Source organism: Halyomorpha halys, unplaced genomic scaffold (assembly GCF_000696795.3).
Source record: "Halyomorpha halys isolate HHAL.00 unplaced genomic scaffold, Hhal_1.1 Scaffold794.1, whole genome shotgun sequence".
Lineage (NCBI taxonomy): Eukaryota > Metazoa > Arthropoda > Insecta > Hemiptera > Pentatomidae > Halyomorpha > Halyomorpha halys.
This window is the reverse complement of record NW_027104664.1, coordinates 261,004-283,574: the sequence shown is the minus strand read 5'-3', so window position 1 is coordinate 283,574 and position 22,571 is coordinate 261,004. Positions and strand designations below refer to the sequence as shown.

The following is a 22,571-nucleotide window of genomic DNA, read 5'->3' as shown; positions in this document are numbered from 1 at the left end:
TATTATTGCTGGGCTAATAATTTTTCTATAGTCTACTTCCGTCGGCTGTCGCAATGAAGGGTACAAAAACTACTTTTTTATTTCTTATTGGCTAAAATCCGTTGAAAAATAAACATTATAAACCATAATGGTGTTTTCACTATTTATTTGAATGTATTATAATATTATATGAAGATATATGGAATATTTCTATTCGAATATGTTCCAATTTAAAAAAAATTAATAAAAACCAAAACAGAGTATAGTGAAAAATTATTCTAGGCTTGTACGATAATACAGTATTTTCATTAAAAGAATTTTATCTTTATGTATGGACAAATTCCCGATATTTATTTTCAATTTTGGAGTTTTCATTCAAATAAAAGTCAATACAAGCACTGTGCAAACTGTACTCTAGAGTTGGCCAAAAATTAACTGAGTTGTAGATAAGTTTTTTATTTAACAATGCTTCTTAATTACAAAGAAGTTCTAGTTTATCATTTCAATTATTACCTAATTTATTATATTAATTAATTGTATAAAAATTGATATTTTATTTATTAATTCCTAACTAAAATAGTTAATTTAATTTAGCTGTAGTTTTAACTAAAACTAATTTCTATTCAACTCTGGTAAAATGGATCCAATTTATGAAGTATGTAATAAATACACAATAAGATATTATGTTCAAAAATTGTTGAGGCAAATGTATTTAGTACTTGAAAGCTGAAAAAAAAAATGATGAATGTAGATATAGATATAAAATCAATTTATTAAATTAGCGTTTGTGAAATTCTAGAAGAAAGTAGTTGACTAGTTGTTAAATAATGATTTGTCTATGTTTTTAACCTTCAATATTGTTGTTTACTTTGTGGAAACCCTAAGAAACATTCCAATTTCCAATCTGCATATAATATCATTTTAATTTTAAAAATAAATTTGGAAATAGTAAAATTAATTGTAATAGTCCGTTCGAATGTTTTTCTTAGTCTTGCCTCAAAGCTAACAATTACTGTAGGTACAAAGGGCTCCAATGTGAAGTGATGAAAATATATAAAGTTTAAAAAAAAAAAGAAAATCATTCATTAAAAATTGTGAAAATTACCGCGATTAGTTCGATGAATCAAAAAAAATTGGACCTTTTACTTCAGTTATTGAATAAAGAGTAAAATAATGGATTAGGAAAGTTGTGGACAGTCAAAACAAAAAATTTTTTTAAGATTACAGATCTGTTGTGATTTATACAATACTTTCAAAAATAAAGTTTAATATATATTTTTAAAATATATTGCCTATTACTTATACATATAGAATATATTTATGATTAAAAGAAAAAAAAGAATAATTTATAAAAATTGTTCTTGTTCTTTTCATTCCAATTTAAAAATATTTTCTTAGGTTGAATTATAACGATGGTTATTATTCTCCTCCGGATTTTTCTTTGTAGGAGTCCCGTGCAAAAACAAAAACTAATCTATTATACAGTCCCTGCCGAATCTGTCTGCAGCTCGTTTTTATTTTTTGAGGACAAAAGAACAAAACGAAATGTGCATATCCCTCATGGCCCAAGTTATATATTATGTACTTTTTCAAAGACTAAAGACCTGTCCTATCGTTGTTTTTATCCCCGTGTGCGCGAAGGGGGATGCAGGGGATAAAAAAATCAGAGAGCAAGAGAGAGATAGATGAAATCAAAATTATCTTTATAATTTATGGCACTTTTTCCCTTGTTTTATTCAAGCTGGACGAGCCTCTGCCGGTAGGGGAGATTTTTTGTGTGCGAGGTGGCTGAGCAATCAAAATATTACTTGTCCAATCTTTGGCTTTCATTGTTTGTTATGTTTCTGGTATGTTGATTATCTTAGTATTTGCCACGACTGGATTAAATAATAATTTATTGTTAGATATATTAAAGAGATATTATAGTGTTATTAAATTTTATTAATATTATTTATAACTAATAATAATTAGAAGATAATGAAGCGAAGCTTTCCAGTTTTTGAGACAGTAAATAACCAATGAATGTTTCAACAACTCAGACATCATTAACAATGAAAGGCATACAATATTTAACTGTATATATCGATCTATGTATCTATATAATCTTATTTTTATGTTTCTTTTTCGTCCTGAACTCACAAATATTTGAGAGATTTGAGGCCTTGTTTTGGAATATTTTAGTATACTTTTTCGTTAATAGTTTTTATTGAATAATCATATTATTATCAGTCACAATCAAGAGCAATAAGTATTACAGTTTTATGTATTCTTTCATACAACTGAGTACACAAAAGAGGAATAAAATTAAATTATACCAAAATACATCAAAAGAAAAAAATTGAACAACAATAATTTATACACTAGATAAATTAGATTAAGTTTAATCATATATGTACTAGAATAGTTTTTGTATCGTCATCGATAGAAAAAATTGGATAGGAAATTCTCAAGAAAAAAAAAACACATTAATTAGTGGTATCTGTTTATTAAATGTCGCCGTTTCAATGCACATTAAAAGTTTTCCCTCAGGGCTAAATGGTTTAATGTAAAGACAAATAATTTACTTATCGAAAACCTATTTTTACTTGAATTTTTATGTTTATTTTCCTCCCTAAACCCCCCCCCCCGCTCTGTGCTTGCACCATAATTAGTCGCATATTAATTATAACCTGAATCGTGAAGAACACGTTTTATGTTAGCTTCGGATGGACTCTTATTAATATGCAGACAACAAAAAAAAAGGAGAATTCATACATGAATAAATAATTATATTTCAGAAGTGGACAGGTCCATAAAGTGAAATTTTTACGTCATGTATTTAAAATACGGAATTCATAAGCATGTTAATGTCCTTGACTCATAGTTAATACGGAAGAGTATGGTGGAAAAGTCAGTAAAAACTGCCGTTCATGTAACATACCAGCATTACATCAGGACCTGACTGGCGGGAAATGAAGTTCGAGAATCGCCCAGAGGAAGAGGCATCAATATGCATGAGAAGGCCGGTGTATACCTCTTCTGATTAACTAACAGAAAAATCCATAGCAGCGGCCTCCGGCGCAAACATCCTTACGGCTATTAGCCATGCAAATTTCTAAAAGCATTATGAATTACAGGGGTCTTTAAAATTGAATTATTCCCCAATGTTTGCAGATAAAATCGAAGTTGGTCCCGTGTTTTATGATGAATGTTTTCATCGGGATATTGGCTTGGACGATAAAGTTAGCCTTCGTTATAATTGATGTTGTAGCCCATCCTAATAAAACTTGGGCGGGTTGGGATGTTTTGTGCGGTGCATGTCCTGCATACGTGATCGGGGAAGGTTGTGGGCGCTGGCTTCCAAAACTTGTGGCCCGGTGGAACATCCCAATCATTGATTTCTTCCGCCCTTCGTTTAAGAGTGATTTGCGGCTATTAAGCATTATTAATTTCCATTTGCGAATTTAATAAATCAATAAACTATCCACATCTCGAAACTTTCCTTGTGGAATAATGATGAATATTCTTAGTGGCTTCGATTTATCCAAATAAATTCAAACTACATTTAAACAGCCCATTTCCAATTCTTAGAACATGAATTTGCTGTATCAGGATCAATAACAAACAACAAATACTTTATTAATATAAATACATAATTATGCTATATTTATTGGTAACCTATTTGATAGATCAGATTCCTTTAATACTAATTTCCACATAGCGTATATCTGTAGTACAAGTTACATCTAACATTGAGAAAGTAGGAGCTTTCGCACATTATGATAGTAAACCCAACCCGGTGACAATTCAACTTATAATAAATGATAAAGGTTTATAATTTGTAACCTGGGCCAGAGTTTGAGTCTATAAATGGATAGAATACACTGTTGTGTATTCAACATATTAGCTGTGAATCAACACTAGTTGAAAGACCATTCAGTGGCACACCCAGCCTTTATTAAGTGTATACTCGAGATCAATGTATCATTATTTTTATGAGTTGTACTGGCACAATTTTTTATTTACTGAAATAATGCTATGTTTCTAGATGAATTTTTTTCTTAACTATAGAATTTTTATTTTAAATCCATCATGTTAGGTATTTATTAAGCTTTATGACATTTTATTTAGAATTTCTGATGTTTTTAAAAAAAAGTGCTTTTCAATTTTTGAGGGTTTGCTGCTGTTAGGAGAAATCACCCTTTTTGACCGATTTTCAATTAGTTTCCAGTTACACAGTGTGAATTCTTGTTATTAATACAAAAAAAGAATAAAAAGAAAAGATTTACTTCGAAAAGTGAATTTTTTTTTTAGTTTACCTAAGTTTTGCTGTATGTACCTCCTTATTGCTGCAGGTCCTCAATCCTTTCAATTCCCACATTTTTCTAAATTATTGGAAAATCTACTTATTACATAAACATATATATAAACACATACATTTTAATGACTGGTAAAATTAATATTAAGTATAATAATACTATTTGGTAATATTTTTATTTTTTCAGATTTAGTTTCTATATTAATAATATTTAATTATTGATTAATGCTTAACGCCGTTTTTATTTCTGTTACAGTGCTGGGAGAATTGTCAATTACTGCAGTCCAACTTTCCTGTCTGGGGGGCCATCTGCGACGAGAAAGGAATTTGCGTGAGTACTATATTGTTATAAGTCGTTAGCCCGTGGCCTACCGTTAATATCTCGTTATCCCGATAATTACCAGGGTGGATCGGCTGTCCTTATCCCGCCAATATTTACGATAATTGGGACCAATCCTTATCCAGGCCGTGACTTCTGGTCCGGACATGGGTCCTCTTCAGCCCTTATCTTCCTCGCATTCGATTCCTGCCTATCATTCCTGGTAATCGCTCAGCAGCTTAAAAGTCCATTTAAGCCCCTATAGTGTGGCCTCCCCAATGGGATTGAATATTACTTGCGGATATGAGGGCTTTGATACAGATTATGAATGGTATTCATTTTCATTAATCATTTGAAAAATGAGATATTAATACCTTTGGTGCGATTTGATAATATTGTATTAATTGATTTTAAAATTTCGATACTTATTCTCATAATTTTAATATTTAATATTTTGATATCTTTATTCCATTGGCATTTTATTTATTTTTTTGGAGGAGAGACCGGACAGATTTGTGCAAAGATTTTATTGTATCCTATAATGCATATTATAATTTTTTTTTTTATTACTTTTTTAGTTCATTTTTAAGATTTGAATTTAACTATTCAATTTTTATAAAATTGAAATCGGTATTTATATCTGTCAGAAAGAATTTATCTTAGCTCATGTTTAATACGTTTTAAGATAGCTATTACGGTTAAATATTTTACCTATTCTTTTCTCTTTTTTTTTTTTTGGTCAAAACTCTTAATATTTCCTAAAAAATAACTTGTGATCATTGGAAACGTTTATGCTCTTAACAAACTTATATCGTGTAAAATAATATAGTGTAGACGTAAATGATTCTTTAAAAAATGATGTTACATTTTTGTAAAAAAAAATCAACTTTAATAGAAAAAATCATTCTCTTTCTAAAGCGCGCAGTGGACTATTTACCAGATTTTTAATTTTCTTGATATTTAAAATAGAAAAGTGCTATGCTGTCAAATGCAGGTATCTCATAACTCATACGTTCTTAAATGTATTAATATATATTACTATAATTTATACCGAGGTCCGAGTATTACAAAACACTCTAAAACCCATACCGGCTAACCCAACATATTAATTCTACCCATTATTTAGACCACATGGACCATAGAGATGCTATCTCATGAAGCGGCTAGACAAATGATTCCAAGTTCGGTCGAGACAAAAAATAAAAAAAATGGACCGAGAGCCGCTACTAAATACAGGAGCACATGTGGCGCTGTACAGCGATGTCTTACCCAGAACCGATAAATAATCTTTGTCTCTCATTTTTTTTTATCCCCCCGACGACCCGCCGTGCAGTACAAATTAGTCCCAAATCTTCTTATACATCACTCCGGGGGTGTGAAACCGCCAGTCTTATTTGAAAGGCAAATTCCGGAATTATAAACGCGTGTATGTTTTAGTGGGGGCTCTTCGGATAAAAAATAATAACACGGAAAAGGATTTTCATTGATATTATTTCAGAGGTAGCGGCTCTCCGTTCCTTCTCTGGTGTTCCCTTCCGAAATGATTTATTTCTGACATCGTTCCAATGTAATATTTCATTCCGAGGATCCTATTTCGAAGAATGTTTTAATTTCCAACCGTTCTTATTCGTTCATTTTCTTTTTCATAATCATTGTTACATTTAAGATCCTATAATTTCGATAAAAATTATTTAAGAAAAAATTAATGTACAAATAATTATTAAAAGAGGAAGGGATCTATTAATTAAAGAACTAACAATTCCCTAAAACATTTTGATGAAATCATCAGGCCTGAATCTCATTTTAAGATACATTAAAATGTATATAAAAATATATTTAATTAATCCATAAATTTATAAATATATTTAATTACAATTATTAATATTAATATTATAATACAACTTTTCCTGTTTTTTTTTAATCTTCATTTCTTATTTAAAACTAGTCATAAATTTACATAGTTTTTTTTAAAATGGTAATTAACAATCTGATATGAAAGAGATATAATGGGTCGTATGTTCATCTATTTTTACTAACATTGAATCTCTATTTTAATTTTAATGTTTATATAATCGTTAATGAGTTGGTTATAATTCATAGTACACTTTATTTCATTCAAGCGTTTTTTAAGTGATAATAAAATGTATCAAAAACTATTGTACTTAATTTTAAAATTAATTTATTTAAAGTTAGAATAATTTGTGCTTTATAGTGTTGTTAACTACTATAATTTTTTAGAAATAGAAGAATAGAGGAATAGAAAGAACAAGGATAGTCCATTTTTATCTTCTCCCTATTTTGTTTCATTTAATTTTTTAATTGAATCGAAATTGCAATTTACATCATTTTTTATCGACACTATTTACGTATTCTAATAAATTAAAATATTCCTTCTTAATAAACCATATGCTTTATTTAGCTTATTAGAAATATTTTCATTGCAAAAAAATTATAAAGCATACAGTTTTATTTTATTTTTTTTAATATTACTTTCTGTCATAAATGTATAGATAATGGTAATAGGGATTTTAGAGCTCATTTACACTATATTTACAAATATATGAATTTGATAAGAAATTAAGAAAAAGAAGGGAAAAAAATTAAACTTAACAGAAAAGTAAAATAACATCTTAAAAATCCATTTACATTATTTACATGCATCCTGGAGAATTCCAAACCGAGCTCTTCTCTCACATGTGGATTAAAAATAATATATAATAACATTGGGATAACAGTCAGTTTGTATTTTATGATATTATTTATCTTCATCAGAAAAGGATTGAAGGGAGTTTATTATTTAATAAATATTTTATTTTAACATTTGCTATTTAAATCTAATTAGCTCCTGGCCTTTTTCGATGATTATCGATAATTATGACAGATATTTGACGAACGAATGGATTTTGTAATTTTCAGGCTAAGTCTATTTTGATCCAGAAAAAAACTCATAACTCGCTGCAAATTAAATTTTGTCAGAAAAGCATTTTGACCTTGAACTCCTCATATGTTAATATTCCAAGCTCTTACTTGTTTTAATTATATCCACTTTTACGATTATGATGTTCACCAAGTGAATTGCTGATAATAAACACCTTTTTTAGTTGTTTTGTTCACCATTTTTTATTCAATCGCTTTCTTCTAAGGTATAGCAGCTACCGAGAAAATCAATTTGAGCTAAATAAATTAAATTAAAAAAAAAATCCCAATTAAGAGAACCGAGGCCGAGAAACAGCTCGATACGGTTCGCTAAATAAAGTGAAACGGAGAAGAGGGATGGAGACGGTGAAATATAAGGGAGCAGTTGAAACTAAGAGTTGGACTCAATCTGCGGACTTGTATTGATAGACTTTCCGATAGACTTGGCTTCTGGTCCCAACTTTCTTTCACATGTCGCAGGCAGTAAGTTCTTACGCTCAGGAAACTCGAAGCACACAACAGCCGAGGTCTTTCTCTGGAAATTTATCCTCTCCGGTGTCATTTCATTAGTCTAACCCATTGTCCGATTTGGGAAATTTCTTGGATCGCTGACTGAAAACATATTTTCCCATAGCAGGCGAAGTACGTACAAAAAAAAAAAAGTTAGTTGGTTTTAAGGGTATTTAGCTTTAATATTAATTAACAAGGAAAATTGTAGTTTACCCTTCTAACTTTGAAGACCATAAGCTGGGGAAATGGCTTGCTAATGTTTACCATTCCATAATTCATTTGAAGGAAATATTTCTGATGACCCTGTTCCATAATTAATTACAAACTAATACTATTAATTTTCACTGACTTGTACAATGTTTTCTTGTACTTTCTAACTCAAATTATCATATTATATGACATTAATATCCATGATCTCAAAACGTATTATACTTGAATTATATCTTATATTGATTATATCTTGAAACAAAAAGTAATAGTGCTTGTACTTTTTAGTTTGTATACATTTATAGATTAATACTATTAGCTTCATTATGAAACGGTGCGCAGGGTGTGTGGCAAAAAAAGTTTCATCTAGTGGAACCATTTTAGAAGATAATAAATAGTCAACATAATAATGGATTATAAATCTGCAATTCAACTCGTCAATCATTAAGGAAAGTCGTGATGAACTGTATGAACTATTGCCATTAATGAACCAAGGTGTACTTTCATCACGGAATTCAAATAATTATTTTTTTTTTAAATATTTATTTATGGCTATTGAACTGTCTGTTGACTAGAAACTTGTGCTGTTGCTTTGTATTTACATTTATATTCCCATAGGAATTAATGATCTATTTTCACCAATTTTAATGTAAAAGACATGTTAATATATATATACACATGGACGTAATACTTATTAATGGTAAATCATTCGTAATACATTTACTGACTAAATAAAATAAAATATAAAAGTAATACAATTATTTATGCTTACTTCAACCCCTCTAGGATAGGATCTGATAGGTTAGTTATGACAATATGTAACTTAGGACTAGCAATAAAGATTTTTTAATGTTTGAAAAAGGGGTGAGGATATAAGGAAAGTGTTCCATTAATGAAAATGGAGGGTGCTTGCAATAAAAAAGATTTTTTTGTAATTATAAATACTTATTCTTCAATTCTTATAACAATCAGTAACATAAAAAATCAATAGTGTCTTTCATGATGAAAATAAAATATTCTTTGACCGTGACTAAAAAATAGTCATATTAACTAATGTTCCGTAGTTAATGGTTTTGAATTAAGACATCTTACTTCGAGTGTATGAACCGTGAGCCACAATTTCTATTTTACCTTGATTACTACCTTAACCTCAGCGGAGGACGAAAAAACACAAAGATCGATTGTAATCATCATTATGATCTCCTTTCATCCATTTTTTCCTCTTTTTTCCACCGTCCCCGTCGTCCTTTTCTGTTTATAGTTGAAGGGAATCTTCTTGATGAAACGGCTCGCCGTATTTTTTGGCTGCTTTTAATACCCCTTTCTATCGCTGTTCGGCCTTGGTGTCGACTATTGTGAATGGAAACTTTTTAAATTGGACAGAGTAATTCTTTAATGGATATCCATGTATAATCGATTTTAAAACTAATCTTGAAAAATTACTTTTTAAAACGGCTTATAGCTTGTAAAATTTCTATATTTATTTGATTAGATGAGGCTCCATTTCGAAATTATGTAACGAAGTATATCTTCATCGACTGCTTGTAGTGGATATTAGATCTATAATTTAATTTGTAATATTTTCAGTACCCTCCGTAACTAAATCCTTATTATCATATTTTTTTATTTAAAACTATTATTTGAGTTTCCTATCAAGCATTATTTAGTTTCAGGAGTCCCTATATAATTATTTGAATATCAAATTTACAAGGCAGTGGATAAGCCTCCGTTCGAAATTACTATAACGATTTATCCCACATTTTGTTGCTGTTATAGATTATTAAGCTCATTTTGACACACCTCTGATCTTTTTTTTACCTGTTCATTACAAAACTGAATTATCATTGTCATATAGCGTCATATAGCGTTATTTAAAGTTACTATTAAAGCCTTCATCCAGTATTATAAATTTAGTTTAGGGAATAAATTTAATTTATTAAAAATATTCAAATAAATATATTTATATATATTTGGATGGGGAGGTAGAAGAATTGATGCTAGTATTGTCTATAAAGGATTTAATATACTTACAAAATCCGTATTTTATTTGTATTCTTCGTTCGTACTGATTTTGATACGTATTATTAGTACGTTTCAGTTTTGGTGTGAGTGTTAAATAGTAGTATATTTAAAAAATAGTTGAAGTTTTATACAAGCTATAGAAAAGTTTTAAATTGAAATTCTTCTTTCACAAGAACATTTGTTCTACGGAGTAGACTAAAGCAACTATCTAGGCTGAACTGTATAAGTAGAATAAATCAGAATTTCAAATTGCCCTTGAGCGTGTAAAACATAGACTATTTCGGCCATTTTGTTACATTATTTTTCCTGTTTGCTAGAATTTGATTGTTTTACTCTCCTGCATAGTAGAGTTCTTAAAGCACAGTTTAATAAAATTAAATCATTATTGCTAATTAACTATTGATGCGATTAAAATGTTTTGTTTTTTTTAAACCTAAGATAATAAAAGCATTTTTAAATTTTTACATCTCAAACTGTCGCCTTCTATCAAAATAAACCATATAATCTGGAAGTAAACTGTTAAAGTGAATATATATATTTATTCAAACTCTTATTGCAGTATCTACTTACTGATAATAACACTATACGAAAATAACGTTTAACATTGGCGTTAGTTATACCGAGGAATGTTCATATCTTTCCGATTGGCTGACTGGAGTTGAATATCCGTGAAGTGTCGTTTAATGTTCGTACTATTTTATTCAAAGATTTTATATCACTGTAGTAAAATACAAACGTTACTGTACAATTAATTATTTTTTTATGTATTTTTATTACATTGGTGTACTTAAAAAGAAAATGTCAGGCCTGTTCCAGAGACTGGTCTCTGCGTTAATGACACGTCTATTAAACCCGAGGGGGGCTATGCGAAAGGAATCTAAAATTATAGATCAAATACTAACGAGCTTAGAGGCCTAATATCTATCGTTTTTTCGATTCAGTTTACGACTGAGTCGGCGAATAAGAAAGGCGAATTACGACTCCTCTCAGAGAAATTGTATAATTTGAACCATGACTGACTGCACGGCCGTGGGCCGCCGAGAATTATTTCAGCCCACAGACCGGCGGCTTATTATTGTCGGGTGCCATTCCGGATTTTGTAAATAAACGAAATATAGTACCTCTATGAAAATAGTTCCCCTGCCAAGAGAAGAGTCGGATGGATAAAAAATCTACGAGAAATGGAGGGTGCAGTCCCTCGATTTGGACCGAGTCCACGATTTTATGATTTAAACAGTCCCTTGAAATAGAATCAGCGGACATCTCTACTGCCACCTGAAAACGTATGCGGTTATCTTTTCACCTCCTTTCTTCTGACCTTATAACTCAGTTCGGAAACATGAGTATATCCCAGTTCGAAAGCGCACTTCTCGATGAAATAAGACATCGTGCCCTTTCGGCTAAAGGTTGTCACGTTTCTGTTCAAGAGTGGATTTACTTTGGGAATTGGTGTGCTTGCATCTTGCTAAGAATAGCCTACTTTCCTTCCATCTTATATTGGATCATGTAATTATACCTCGTGCAGTTCATTTCTTTACATTCTGTTTCTCCAATAAAAAGGTTACTGATATCTGGAATAGTAAAGAAGAAATACTAATAACACAACCAATTAAACTTATTAAGATAAAACTTAAGGAATATACAAGTAATTGGGCCTATATATGTAATCAGGAATCAACCAAATTCTTATTTTGCTAACTATATGGACTACTACTGTACCTTTAGATTACATTTTGGAATAAGCATTCTTGAATAATTATCGATGTAACTTATAGAATTCAATTTCACAAACATATTTGTTGGTGGTTCTTGTGTGTGTTTTTTTTTTGTTTCTTTTTTAGCAATTATTCTTAAACCTTAATTATTAATTAGTGTTTATTTTCCTGATTGTTGTAGATAATAGAAGTGATTCTTTTTTTTTTTTCCCCTAAATATGTAGCAGTCACATAAGTTCCAAAGTAACATAAATAATTTCAGAATTCATTTCATCTCATCCATACTTCCTTTCACAAATTTTGAATAATATTATTTAAAACAATTAATTTCTAATTACGTAAATGTTTAAATACGAGACTCATTATCAATTGTTAAACAAATACACAGTTTTATGATAATGATAGTAAAAAAAATTTTTTTTTTAGTATGATTTAATTTTCCTAATATTTGACCAATCCTGAAAATTATATTTAAAAAAAAAATGATGAATCAATTAAATTAACTTATAAATTTTCATTTGCCTTACTATAAAAATATATTTCATTCATGATTTTAATAATAACTTTTAAAAGAAGGTATGAAAATAATAAGTTTTTTTTTAAAACATGTGAGGTGAGTTGATAAGTTATTATTGTTTGGAAAAATGATTTATGATCTCTTAAAATACTACATTTATTTTGTGCTATGTTAATTATTTTGTGGAACTTACTTGTATGCCATAGTATTCCTGCCAATTAACTTTTGTATAATATTTAAACGTTCTTCACAATTTAATTTCAAGACATAGTTGTAAACACATAAGCCCGTTGAAATATGTCGGCTCTGTGAAAAAAGAAATTTCCCCTTTACTTGGTAAATTGGAATGTATTTCCCTCCGAGATTTCTTGGAAGCCATTCAAAACACTCTACAGAACTTATTTTCTTCCTCAACTCATTTTCTTTTTTGTCACCTTATGGAAGATTATGTGTTCTTTACATTTCATATATGTTTTTTTTTCTGACTTTTTCCACTCGGCGAAAAGCAATTTCGCAGACCTCACAAAGATGAATTTCCCGCATCGGCCTAAGCACAATAAGTTGAATGCAGACATAGTCTCTTATGAAATTTAATGCTGAGTATTTGGCTTGTAGGATGATCTGCCGGTTCCTATTTATACAATAAACCGCTTTAATTAACTTAGATTAATTAGCATGTGAAGTTCTTGTGGCGGTTAACTAATTAATCACCGTAATGGCATTGAGTTTTAACTCAATGTCCGTTGAGCGTAACGAGATGAGGATGAGAGGATTTGATATTATCTGGGTTTTCATAAATACCTATTAAGAACTAAAGGTGGGATGGCAACACCAAGCCACAATAGTGCTTTATCGACTAGGATGCGGTACGCCACTCCCGCTTCCGTTCTGGGCGATTTGTTCACCGTATAAAACTGCTTCCGGTCGCCTCGGAGTAATGTTCCACAGCCTTTTAAATTTGTTAGTACTGCGGCTTCACTTAGCCGCAATACTATACAGCAATTCTTTCATATATGAGATATTAGATTGTTGTTTTAATCGGTATCTCATTTGCGAAAGTAAATTCTAATGGACTCTATTCTGCGAGCTTGATCAATAGATATGTTTCACTAAAGAAAAATACGATGGCTCTAGTTTCTGCAGTGTATACTTCTCTTTGAGGTTTGTTAATTCGGTGCTGATGACGAATCAGTGAATGAATGATAAAACTGATGATTAAATACAACGAACAACGTTTAATATAGAAAATAAGGAAAAATAAAAGATTATAAGTTTGATATTTTGAGGCTATAAGGTTCAATATTTTTCCCGTAAATGGCTTTTTTCGTACATGCGTAAATTGTTATAGTACTACTAACCAACAAGCAAATCCTGACAGTATTATCGCGACTGCAAAAGTCATGGTTTGTAGGGTGTTTGTGGCTGTGTACATTACTATAGCTGTTATCGTGGTATATGTGCTTTAGGAACGAGACACTAAACAAACGAAATTATGACTATATAAAACTATAAAAAATCTTACTCGCAATTGTTTATAGATTAAAACACCCATTACGGCTAATATGAATTATATATCCTGTTATCGTTTGGTCTGAAGGATAAATAATTATTTTCATTGGTTTATAGACTCAAACATTGGCAGAAATAATTTTATTTCATTTTTTATTATTATTTTTTTTTTCCAAATTTAACCTACTCCACTGACTCAAGGTATTTCGTAAAGAAAACTCTTATGTAGAAAAAAAATAGGGACATTATTTCCAATTTGTATTGTTCTAAGTAGTTATGAGACGTAAAATGAGCTTACTCCTTTGTTGAGGAATATTAGTGTGGAAATTATGCAGCTCATCCTTTTAAAAGGTGGCCTTAAAATAAGTACCTCTGTTGGTTGAAAGCTCTTCAAGAAGAATACTTTATACGCTATGTTAAATATTAAAGAACCCTCGGTGTTTAGAGCTGTCCCCGACATAAGAAAGAGTTCTAGTATTTTTATTTTATTTTTTTTAATTTTACATCAGGTAAACATTAAATTTTCTTTTAATACTTTGGAATAGTCTGCTATAAGGAAAATTTGAAATATACTCAGAAAGAAATTGAATTCCCACGAGACCTTATGAGTGTAAACTTACTTATTGCATTTACTTCTCCTCGGCGTTTCTACCGAATCGTGAAGACCTCTGCAGGCTTCTTTGAATTTATCATCATGTTCAATTTACTGTCTTTCCCTCAGTCCCCTCAGACTCATTAAAAATAAAAAAAAATATTTTGATTAAGAGCAATGATTGTTTTTCTGTTGGTTACGAAACAACTTATCTCAGCAATCCGGAATCCTTTCTTCATGACCGTTTAATTACGGGTTGATAGAAGAAAAGTACCCTTAATGAATCTCTGGAATGGAAGGTATTTTTCATTATTAGTTTTCATTGTTTTTTACGCTCTCCGAATTTCTTTCCTCCCGCGGAGTTGGGGAAGAAACCTCCAACCCCTATTGCTCCCAATTTTTCTAAAAGGGTGAAGCAAGAAAGCAGGTCATTTATCTCTTTTGTACCTTCCAATATTTTATTTTCTCTTCCCGACTCTTTTCCTTCTTATTTCTTTCCCTTTCTTTTTATATTACTTTCCCTTTTCCCGTTTCTTTCACGTCCCCCTTCTCGCGGAAGAGTTAAAAAAACTAATCTGTTTCTCTTTTTTTAAGGAGGGATTCCTTCGGGGATTTACTCGGAGGAAACAAAGGTTCGGCTGAACAGTTTCCCGAGGAGTATCTCGCTTTGTCATTTCCGCGAGATTTATTTTCCGTGGATTTGACTCGGGACGAGGATTGAGTTAAACTGTTCTTGAATCCTTGATTAAATTTAAAATTTATGGTTTCTCTTTGATACCTGTAGTGAGAATTTTTATTTAGAGGATGATATTTCATTATAAAATCTTTGTGATAGGATTAAAAACAAAATTGGATTCTGTTGCATCCCGATATAACATTACTCCTCTTCTCAATTTAAGCAAAATAATTGTAAATTTTTAATCCCTTTAGGCAAAGAAAGGACATTTATGCTTACTTTGTATTGTGTACATATTATGTATACATATGATGTTTAAAATAGAAGGGTAAGAAAAAATTCTATTTAATCAGCAAACTAAAATTTTGGAATTATGAAAAAAATAGTTATGAGAAGCTTGCTAGTGAACTTTAGTATAACCACGATTATCCAGATTGGACTGAGACTGTTGTTAATTTGAAATAGCTAGTCAAATCGGACTATTAGAAATATACTGAGATTATAAAACAGTTTTTACTTTAACCCATAATGATTGTATTATTAAATTTTTCAATTTATTTAATTTTTTTCTCGCCAGGATCTATGTACTGGATAACAATGTTTAGTTCTTCCAAATGGCTGCTTATGCGTTGTAATGAATTATTAAGATCCAGTTTTAATTTCCGTGATAGTATGCATAACCTAAGAATGCAGGATAATTGAATCTTTAATTATTATCACTTATATGATTTATATGATCAACGAAATAAACTGTTGAATGGTATCATAATTTAGAAATGTTCCTTACCTGTATTAGAACGTTTAAAAAAGGGAATCACATTGTAGTGAGTGAATGATTCTGCTCCAAAAACAGAGAGATTTCGCCTTAATTTATGGTACATCCTGGGAGGATATACTGAAAGGTGAAAAAATCTAAAAATCCCCACAGTTTTATCCGAATTTTTCAACTTATCAGTCAGTCGGAGCATTCCCAGAAAGTTGATCTTTTCCAAAATATTTTTTTTTTTAAACTGACTTCTATAATTATCGTTTGTAAGGAATTTAAAGTACCATTTTCTTTCGGTGATGTTCCACCAATTTTTTTCTAAACTTAAAGTTGGCTTTCAAATCTTAATTTCTCCCTTTACTTTCCGGGTTTTCAAATTTTTGAAAGCCATGACAACCTTCCTCTCCCACACTCCAATAATAACGATCCCCTTTCAGCCACTGGAATGAGCAGCAAGTTACCAAGAAGTCTTGTAACACATTCTTTTTGATAAAAGAGTTGTTTTTAGTTAATCTGATTGATTTTTATTATTTACAAAGCTCCAAAGCTTCATCTAAGTATGTTTGCACTAGAAATAACGAATAATAAAACTGTCCGATCATAAACGTGGAATAAAAAAAAAATAATTGTGAGACCCAATAAGCCGTTAAGAGAGGAATCATTTATCACGGCAAACAACCGCAGGCACTGTTGATATCTTCTTCCCTGAATCCTCGCTTAGGTATTTCATTTATCAAGGAAACCTCAGACTCCAAGAGGGAAATGAAGATAAAGATAAATCGAGTTCTTTATTCGCCGTCTCTTGTAGATAGTGTGAGAATGTGCAACTGCGTTTGCTGCGGCGTATTTGCATAACAAATAAATTGTAAATCATGAAGTTATAACGACCAGCTTGTCAACATTGCCGTGTATCCGACAATAAGATAAAGATGTGTGCGTTCTTACGGCGCTAACCACAAATGTTCAGTATGCATGTTTCCTTTTTTTAGTCTGATCATTTGAATTCTCTACCTCGGAGGTCTCTGATAGTTTTAGTTTCGTTTGTACGAATCGACTACTCTTCGAAGCTCCAAGGTAGTTAAAATGTTTAGTTCCTTTACGTACTTCTGTTATTATGTTGCTTAATTTGTCCTTAAATACAGATATCTAAGTAATACGATTTTGAATGATTTACTTTCATTATAAATTTTACATGTGAACAAAATGAACGGGTGTGCCCTGGTGTTAGAACGCGGGAGGTATTTTGGACACGCCAGCTACAACTCATTGAAAATATCGAAATAATTACATAGACCTATAATTTCTTTTATATTATAGAGTCATTTGATTTACTATTCTATTTTAATTCTAATGCCGGTTTTAATCACCCTCTCCCACTTTGCATCTTTCGCCCTTCCTCACTATCACGTTATATTTGTTTCTTTAAACGTTATTGTGACAATAAAAAAAAATTATTGTTTATTTGTGCATCTAATTTTTTAAGACATACTTAAAATAACTAAAGCTCTAATCATAAACTGTCTATCTTCATTTCTTTAAAAATGGACATGGTACATTAAATGATTTTAACTTTATAGACATTGCAATGTATGAATATTGGAGATATCTTCTAAAACATATATAATTTCCGAAAAAAATATTTTTTAGGTTTTAGGAATATTTATTTTAAACCAATTAAGAGTCTAATAATTTTGAAACCTTATTGCACATCTACAGCATTACTACTATAATTGATTTCAGCTTCATTGATAGGTACTTTCGGTTTCGAGATATTGTGATTAATAAATCAGTGACATTGTGGTAAAACGAACAACAGACTCAGACAGACGGGTTTTAGTAAATTAATGTGATTGTAAAAATCTTTATGAGCATGGTTATTAAGTATTTTTTCTTCATTTATATTGAGCGTTCAAGTACTTACGAACTGAAGGACTTTTAGTCACACTTCTTTATCCAACTTAACAATACTGCTGGTCTTTAGCCGAACAGTAAGAAAACAATCTGACAACTTTTAAAGGGGCTGTTCTGAGAATACCCACCTTTGAGGAAGAGGGAGGACTCTTTGTGAAGTTGTATTAAGAACGAAAGTTGCTCTTGGGCGATTGTTAGGGACGCTGAGGCAATGTGAGTGAAAACAATTGCTCGCAAAAAAGGAGCAGTCTCCCGAACGAATCGAAATGAGCTTAAAATAAAAAGTTTCTGGTTCGTCTTTGAATCAGCTTTCAGCTGAGGGAATGGGAGAGGGGGGAATCATTAAAGTTTGTATAAAGGGAGATGCGGTGGCCTCGGAGGGCTTAGCAGTTGCTAATCGGATTGGAAGAGGCTTCGGCCGGCGGTAAGGAAAATAAAGTCAGCTGTCCATGAAAGGGAGGTACCTGCCCATCTCTACTCGCCCATCCTATTACACTTTCCCGATTAGATCTGCTGTCGAGTTGTGCTGCGGTTGCAATGTAGTGGAATTTAGTTGAGGATTTAGTTACAGTTGACTTTATTGTGGCTGGGATTCAAAGACAAATATTTTGAGAAAAGTCTAGTTGTTGCCTCTTACCCTGACAGTTAATGTACTAGATAAGCGGCTTGCATTTCAGGACAATTTTACTGTATGTGTACTACAGTTAATTTATCCTTATCTTATTATGCGGAATTATCTATTTTTTCATATGAAAATAGTATATATTTTTTTAAATTATCATACAATATATGTTATTTATATTATGAGATAATGTCATGAGCTCGTTAGCTTGAATAAGAAACTAGTATCATTTCTATGTACTATGAAATTATACTAATTCGGATTTTTTATTTTTCAAACTGAAGTTTTAAATTTGAAATATTGGTAATTCCATCTAGGAGAGTTTAAAATTATGTTCTATTTTATCCTTATATTATAGAATGATATATTTGGCCCTTTACATCGTTAAAGCTTATCCTCTGATAAATTGGAGGGTCAGTTACCAATTACAAAAATTTAAAAAAATACCGAGATGGGCCTATTAATTGGAGCTGAAGTACATATTTCATTCAAAGGTATGATTATAAATGTATTCCTACATATATTCTTATGAAAGAATATATTCATGTTCATATGATCATAGAACATTCTTTGCGCGTTGTACTCCTGTCCTGAACTTAATTTTTACATTTCTACAAAATTTACCAGGCTTTGCGATGTATGAACTTAATGAATCCATTATTTGGTCTTTCTATTTACAAAACATACCTTACTGTTTTTTGTTTTTTTTAGGTGAATTTCAATTTCTCATTTCATATAAAATTACAATATCAAATATATTTTATATAATGCATTGTGGCATTTACTTTGCGCTCTTGTCTTTCTCTGCAACCAGTCTGAGGGCAATAATGCTGTAAATTATATTAGCTCAATAAGAATGCAACGAATTTTTTAGCCCAAGGGTGAAGTGGCGAAAATATTTGGGAACCGCTTAAAAGTTTAAATTAAATCCCGTTGAATGTTACACATGCCTTTATAAGGAAAAAACTAGTGCTGGATTCAATTAAAATTAGTTAACTAAAATAAAGTTGATTATTACTTGAAAATATATATTTCACTTAGCAGATTGTAATGTAATAAATCTAATTGTTTAGGAATTTATTAATATACAAAATGAGCAAATATATATGAAATTTCTGAAAAGCACCCAGTTAAGCCGGTTTTATGCTGTCGTCTTGTCCGTCCTAGCGAAAGAAATTTATGGTCTATAAAAGGACCTGTTGCTTCATCTACATTAATCTAGGTGAGGATGGGGCCCCTGCAAAAACTGACGTCCCCTGTCCACCCTCGTGTGTTCATTTTTCACACCTCTTCGACTTTTCTTAGTTTCTCGTCTTATTTATTCCTTTTTGTACCGAATTGAACACTCATTGTTTTACAAGAAAAGAATTAGATCCCCAGAATTCCGGGTAACCACCCATCAGAGACCCCCAGACTTAGTAAAACCCACTTAAAATGACTCACCCTTTCCCTTCCTCCTCCGCCCTACCCTCGCGCCCTATTCTATATAAAGTTTAATGAAGGCCCTATCTCCCATTAAACCTAATTCAAAGAGCAAGTACCTTGGCCAAACTTTACTAACTCGGTTTTTCCATTTTCCGTCCCGACTTTCCCCTTCTAACCGGAAGTAGATAAGGAATATAACATTTATTTAACACCCGGCTATCCCCTGGGACAAGAGAGTAAGGTTCTTATTTAATTAAAATCTACTCTTTCATCTTACTCCATGAGGGCGAGGTTTCGCCTTGGCAACTTCTATACTTTAACATGTTGTTCTTATGAATATTAATCTATTTACGTGTATCCTCCTCAGTGTGTTCAGTTCCCTCAAGTTGGAACGTTCCCTTAACAAAGAAGTTTTAGTACATTCTGGAAGACCTAACTTAAATGTTGTCTAAAGAAAACAGAAATTACCATTTTCTCGTAACGTTTCAATCCTTTTATAGTTTAGACTGCTTAATTATTTCTTTTGATACTTAATTAAGAAAGTTTCTTTCCCCCTCTTCATTTATTTCTCAAATATGAACCTCTTTTTCAAAACTTAAATAATATTTAAGTTCAGGAAACAATTTGGAAAGAACTATAAACTGTTTCCCCTGTTAAATACAACAATTATTAATAGGAATTAATTCATCTCATATTCACATACAGTTTAAATCAATTAAACAATAGTGAAACAAATAATAATATAAGGAAATTAAACTTATAGGTAGCATACAAATTTTGACACAGCCGTTCTTATGTTGCATGTTTACTTACAGTATGAAGGTTATTCCACCCTGCTCTAAATTGTGAAAACTTGCATGGAGCAATACCAAAATCGGGGCAAGTAGTTTGACTGGTACATTTTTATTTATTATCCAAATGCTTGTCTATCATACATAGGGGTAAAAAAGCATTCCATGTGCTGCAGCAGGCTCGACTTGTGTTGCCATTTTAGAGTCGGGGGTATATTTAAAATTGTATTGCTTAACTAGTATTTTATCATAGCTAATTTAATATATTTTAATATGTATCTAAACGTTTTATGATCTAATAATATTCCTTTTTTTTTATTGTATAGAAATGATTGCCTCTATGTGAATGAGAAGATGATAAGTGTTGCGGTCATACTGTTTAGTTGATAAATTTGCCAACTATTTATTTATTAATAAGCAATCAATTAATAGTTGAAAATTATTTTATTCTTGGCCGCAGTCTTTTCCATCTCCTGCTGGTTTCTTTTATTTAATTTCCAACGTTTAATGTATTTCCAATTAAAGTTATTTAATTTACTTTATGTCTAAGTTAATTACCCTTTAACTATATCTACAATGCATTCTTGGTTATGTGGTTTATATTTATTTGGTAATTTAATTTTAATTATTAAATATTGGCTTGTTTGCACCACAAGTTTATCAGCTGGAATGATTTGCAGTTAAAAAAATCAAAATATTAGCATGTTGATCCTTAATGTTTTGATTTTAATATTTAATGTTGTGCAATAAGAAATAAATAATAACAAGTCCTAATCTTGGTAGTACACATTTAGTATTAATTATTAAACATTTACTCAGTATCATTTTGATAATGCGTTCATCGATGAGAACAATTAAGTTTAGCTAATGATTTGAAACATTTTGTTTAGTAAAAAATAAAATAAAATAACTTAATTGATTTAGAATAATATATTTCAAAAGTATTATCTATTATTGAAAGAATACAGTCGACTATATGAAGTAGATTAATTATAGATATGTTTCAATTTGACAGCCCTGCAAAATGGGACGAAACGTAGGTTAACAATAAATAGTTTTCTTTTATTATTTTGATACCTTTATCGATCACCACCCGGACTATCTTCCCTACAATCTATAATCAATTATGATGTATATTATTTGCTATAGATAAATTCCGAACAGGTAATAAGGCAGTATGAACAGTATTGGCTACACAATGAGGTGAAGTTCCAACACGCACTAGCTTACAAAGGGATGTTTCATTACCACTGGCGATGAATGCATGATAAAGTTTGCCCGTGCCCGCCGGTTCATCAGAGCTTTGAATAAATAGCGGCGGTTATCGAATTGCGTTTCTGCTCCAGCTCTGTCGGACGATTGCCGTGTTCATTATTGCTCTGTTTTCTATATGGCGTCGGGGCAGATGTCTGCAACGAGCTGCAATTAGGTTTAATTAGACACGGAGGAAGAAACTGATGATTGTTAAGGATGAGTGATTAGTTCGAAATATAGCAAGTTTCTTTTCGAAGTTTCTAACTAGTCGAGAATAGGGTATAATTTATCCGTTTTAATTGCCTTAAATTACTGCTTATTTCGACATTTTGTATTATTCTGAATGATCTGGCTGGCAGGTTCTCTATGAGTAATATGTTTTGCACACCACCGCTTCATCATAACATTTTCAATTCCCTGTTTTAGGCTGTGCTTACTACAGAGAATTAAACAAATTTGACCCATCGTAAATTGGTATTTCGTTCGTTGTGTTTGTCAGACCATAACTAGCCAATTAAGTTACAATGATGCTAAATGGGGTCA

General features: G+C 31.0%; 1 protein-coding gene across 2 annotated transcripts in view; it reads left to right on the top strand.

The window, feature by feature from the left end:
- Nucleotides 1-22,571, top strand: part of fend (forked end) — a 316,132-nt gene that overhangs the window by 240,582 nt on the left and 52,979 nt on the right. For both annotated transcript variants that reach the window (XM_014429365.2, XM_014429366.3), the window contains one exon: nt 4,533-4,607. In XM_014429365.2, coding sequence (XP_014284851.1) covers nt 4,533-4,607 — 75 coding nt within the window. The remainder of the gene's footprint in view (nt 1-4,532; nt 4,608-22,571) is intronic.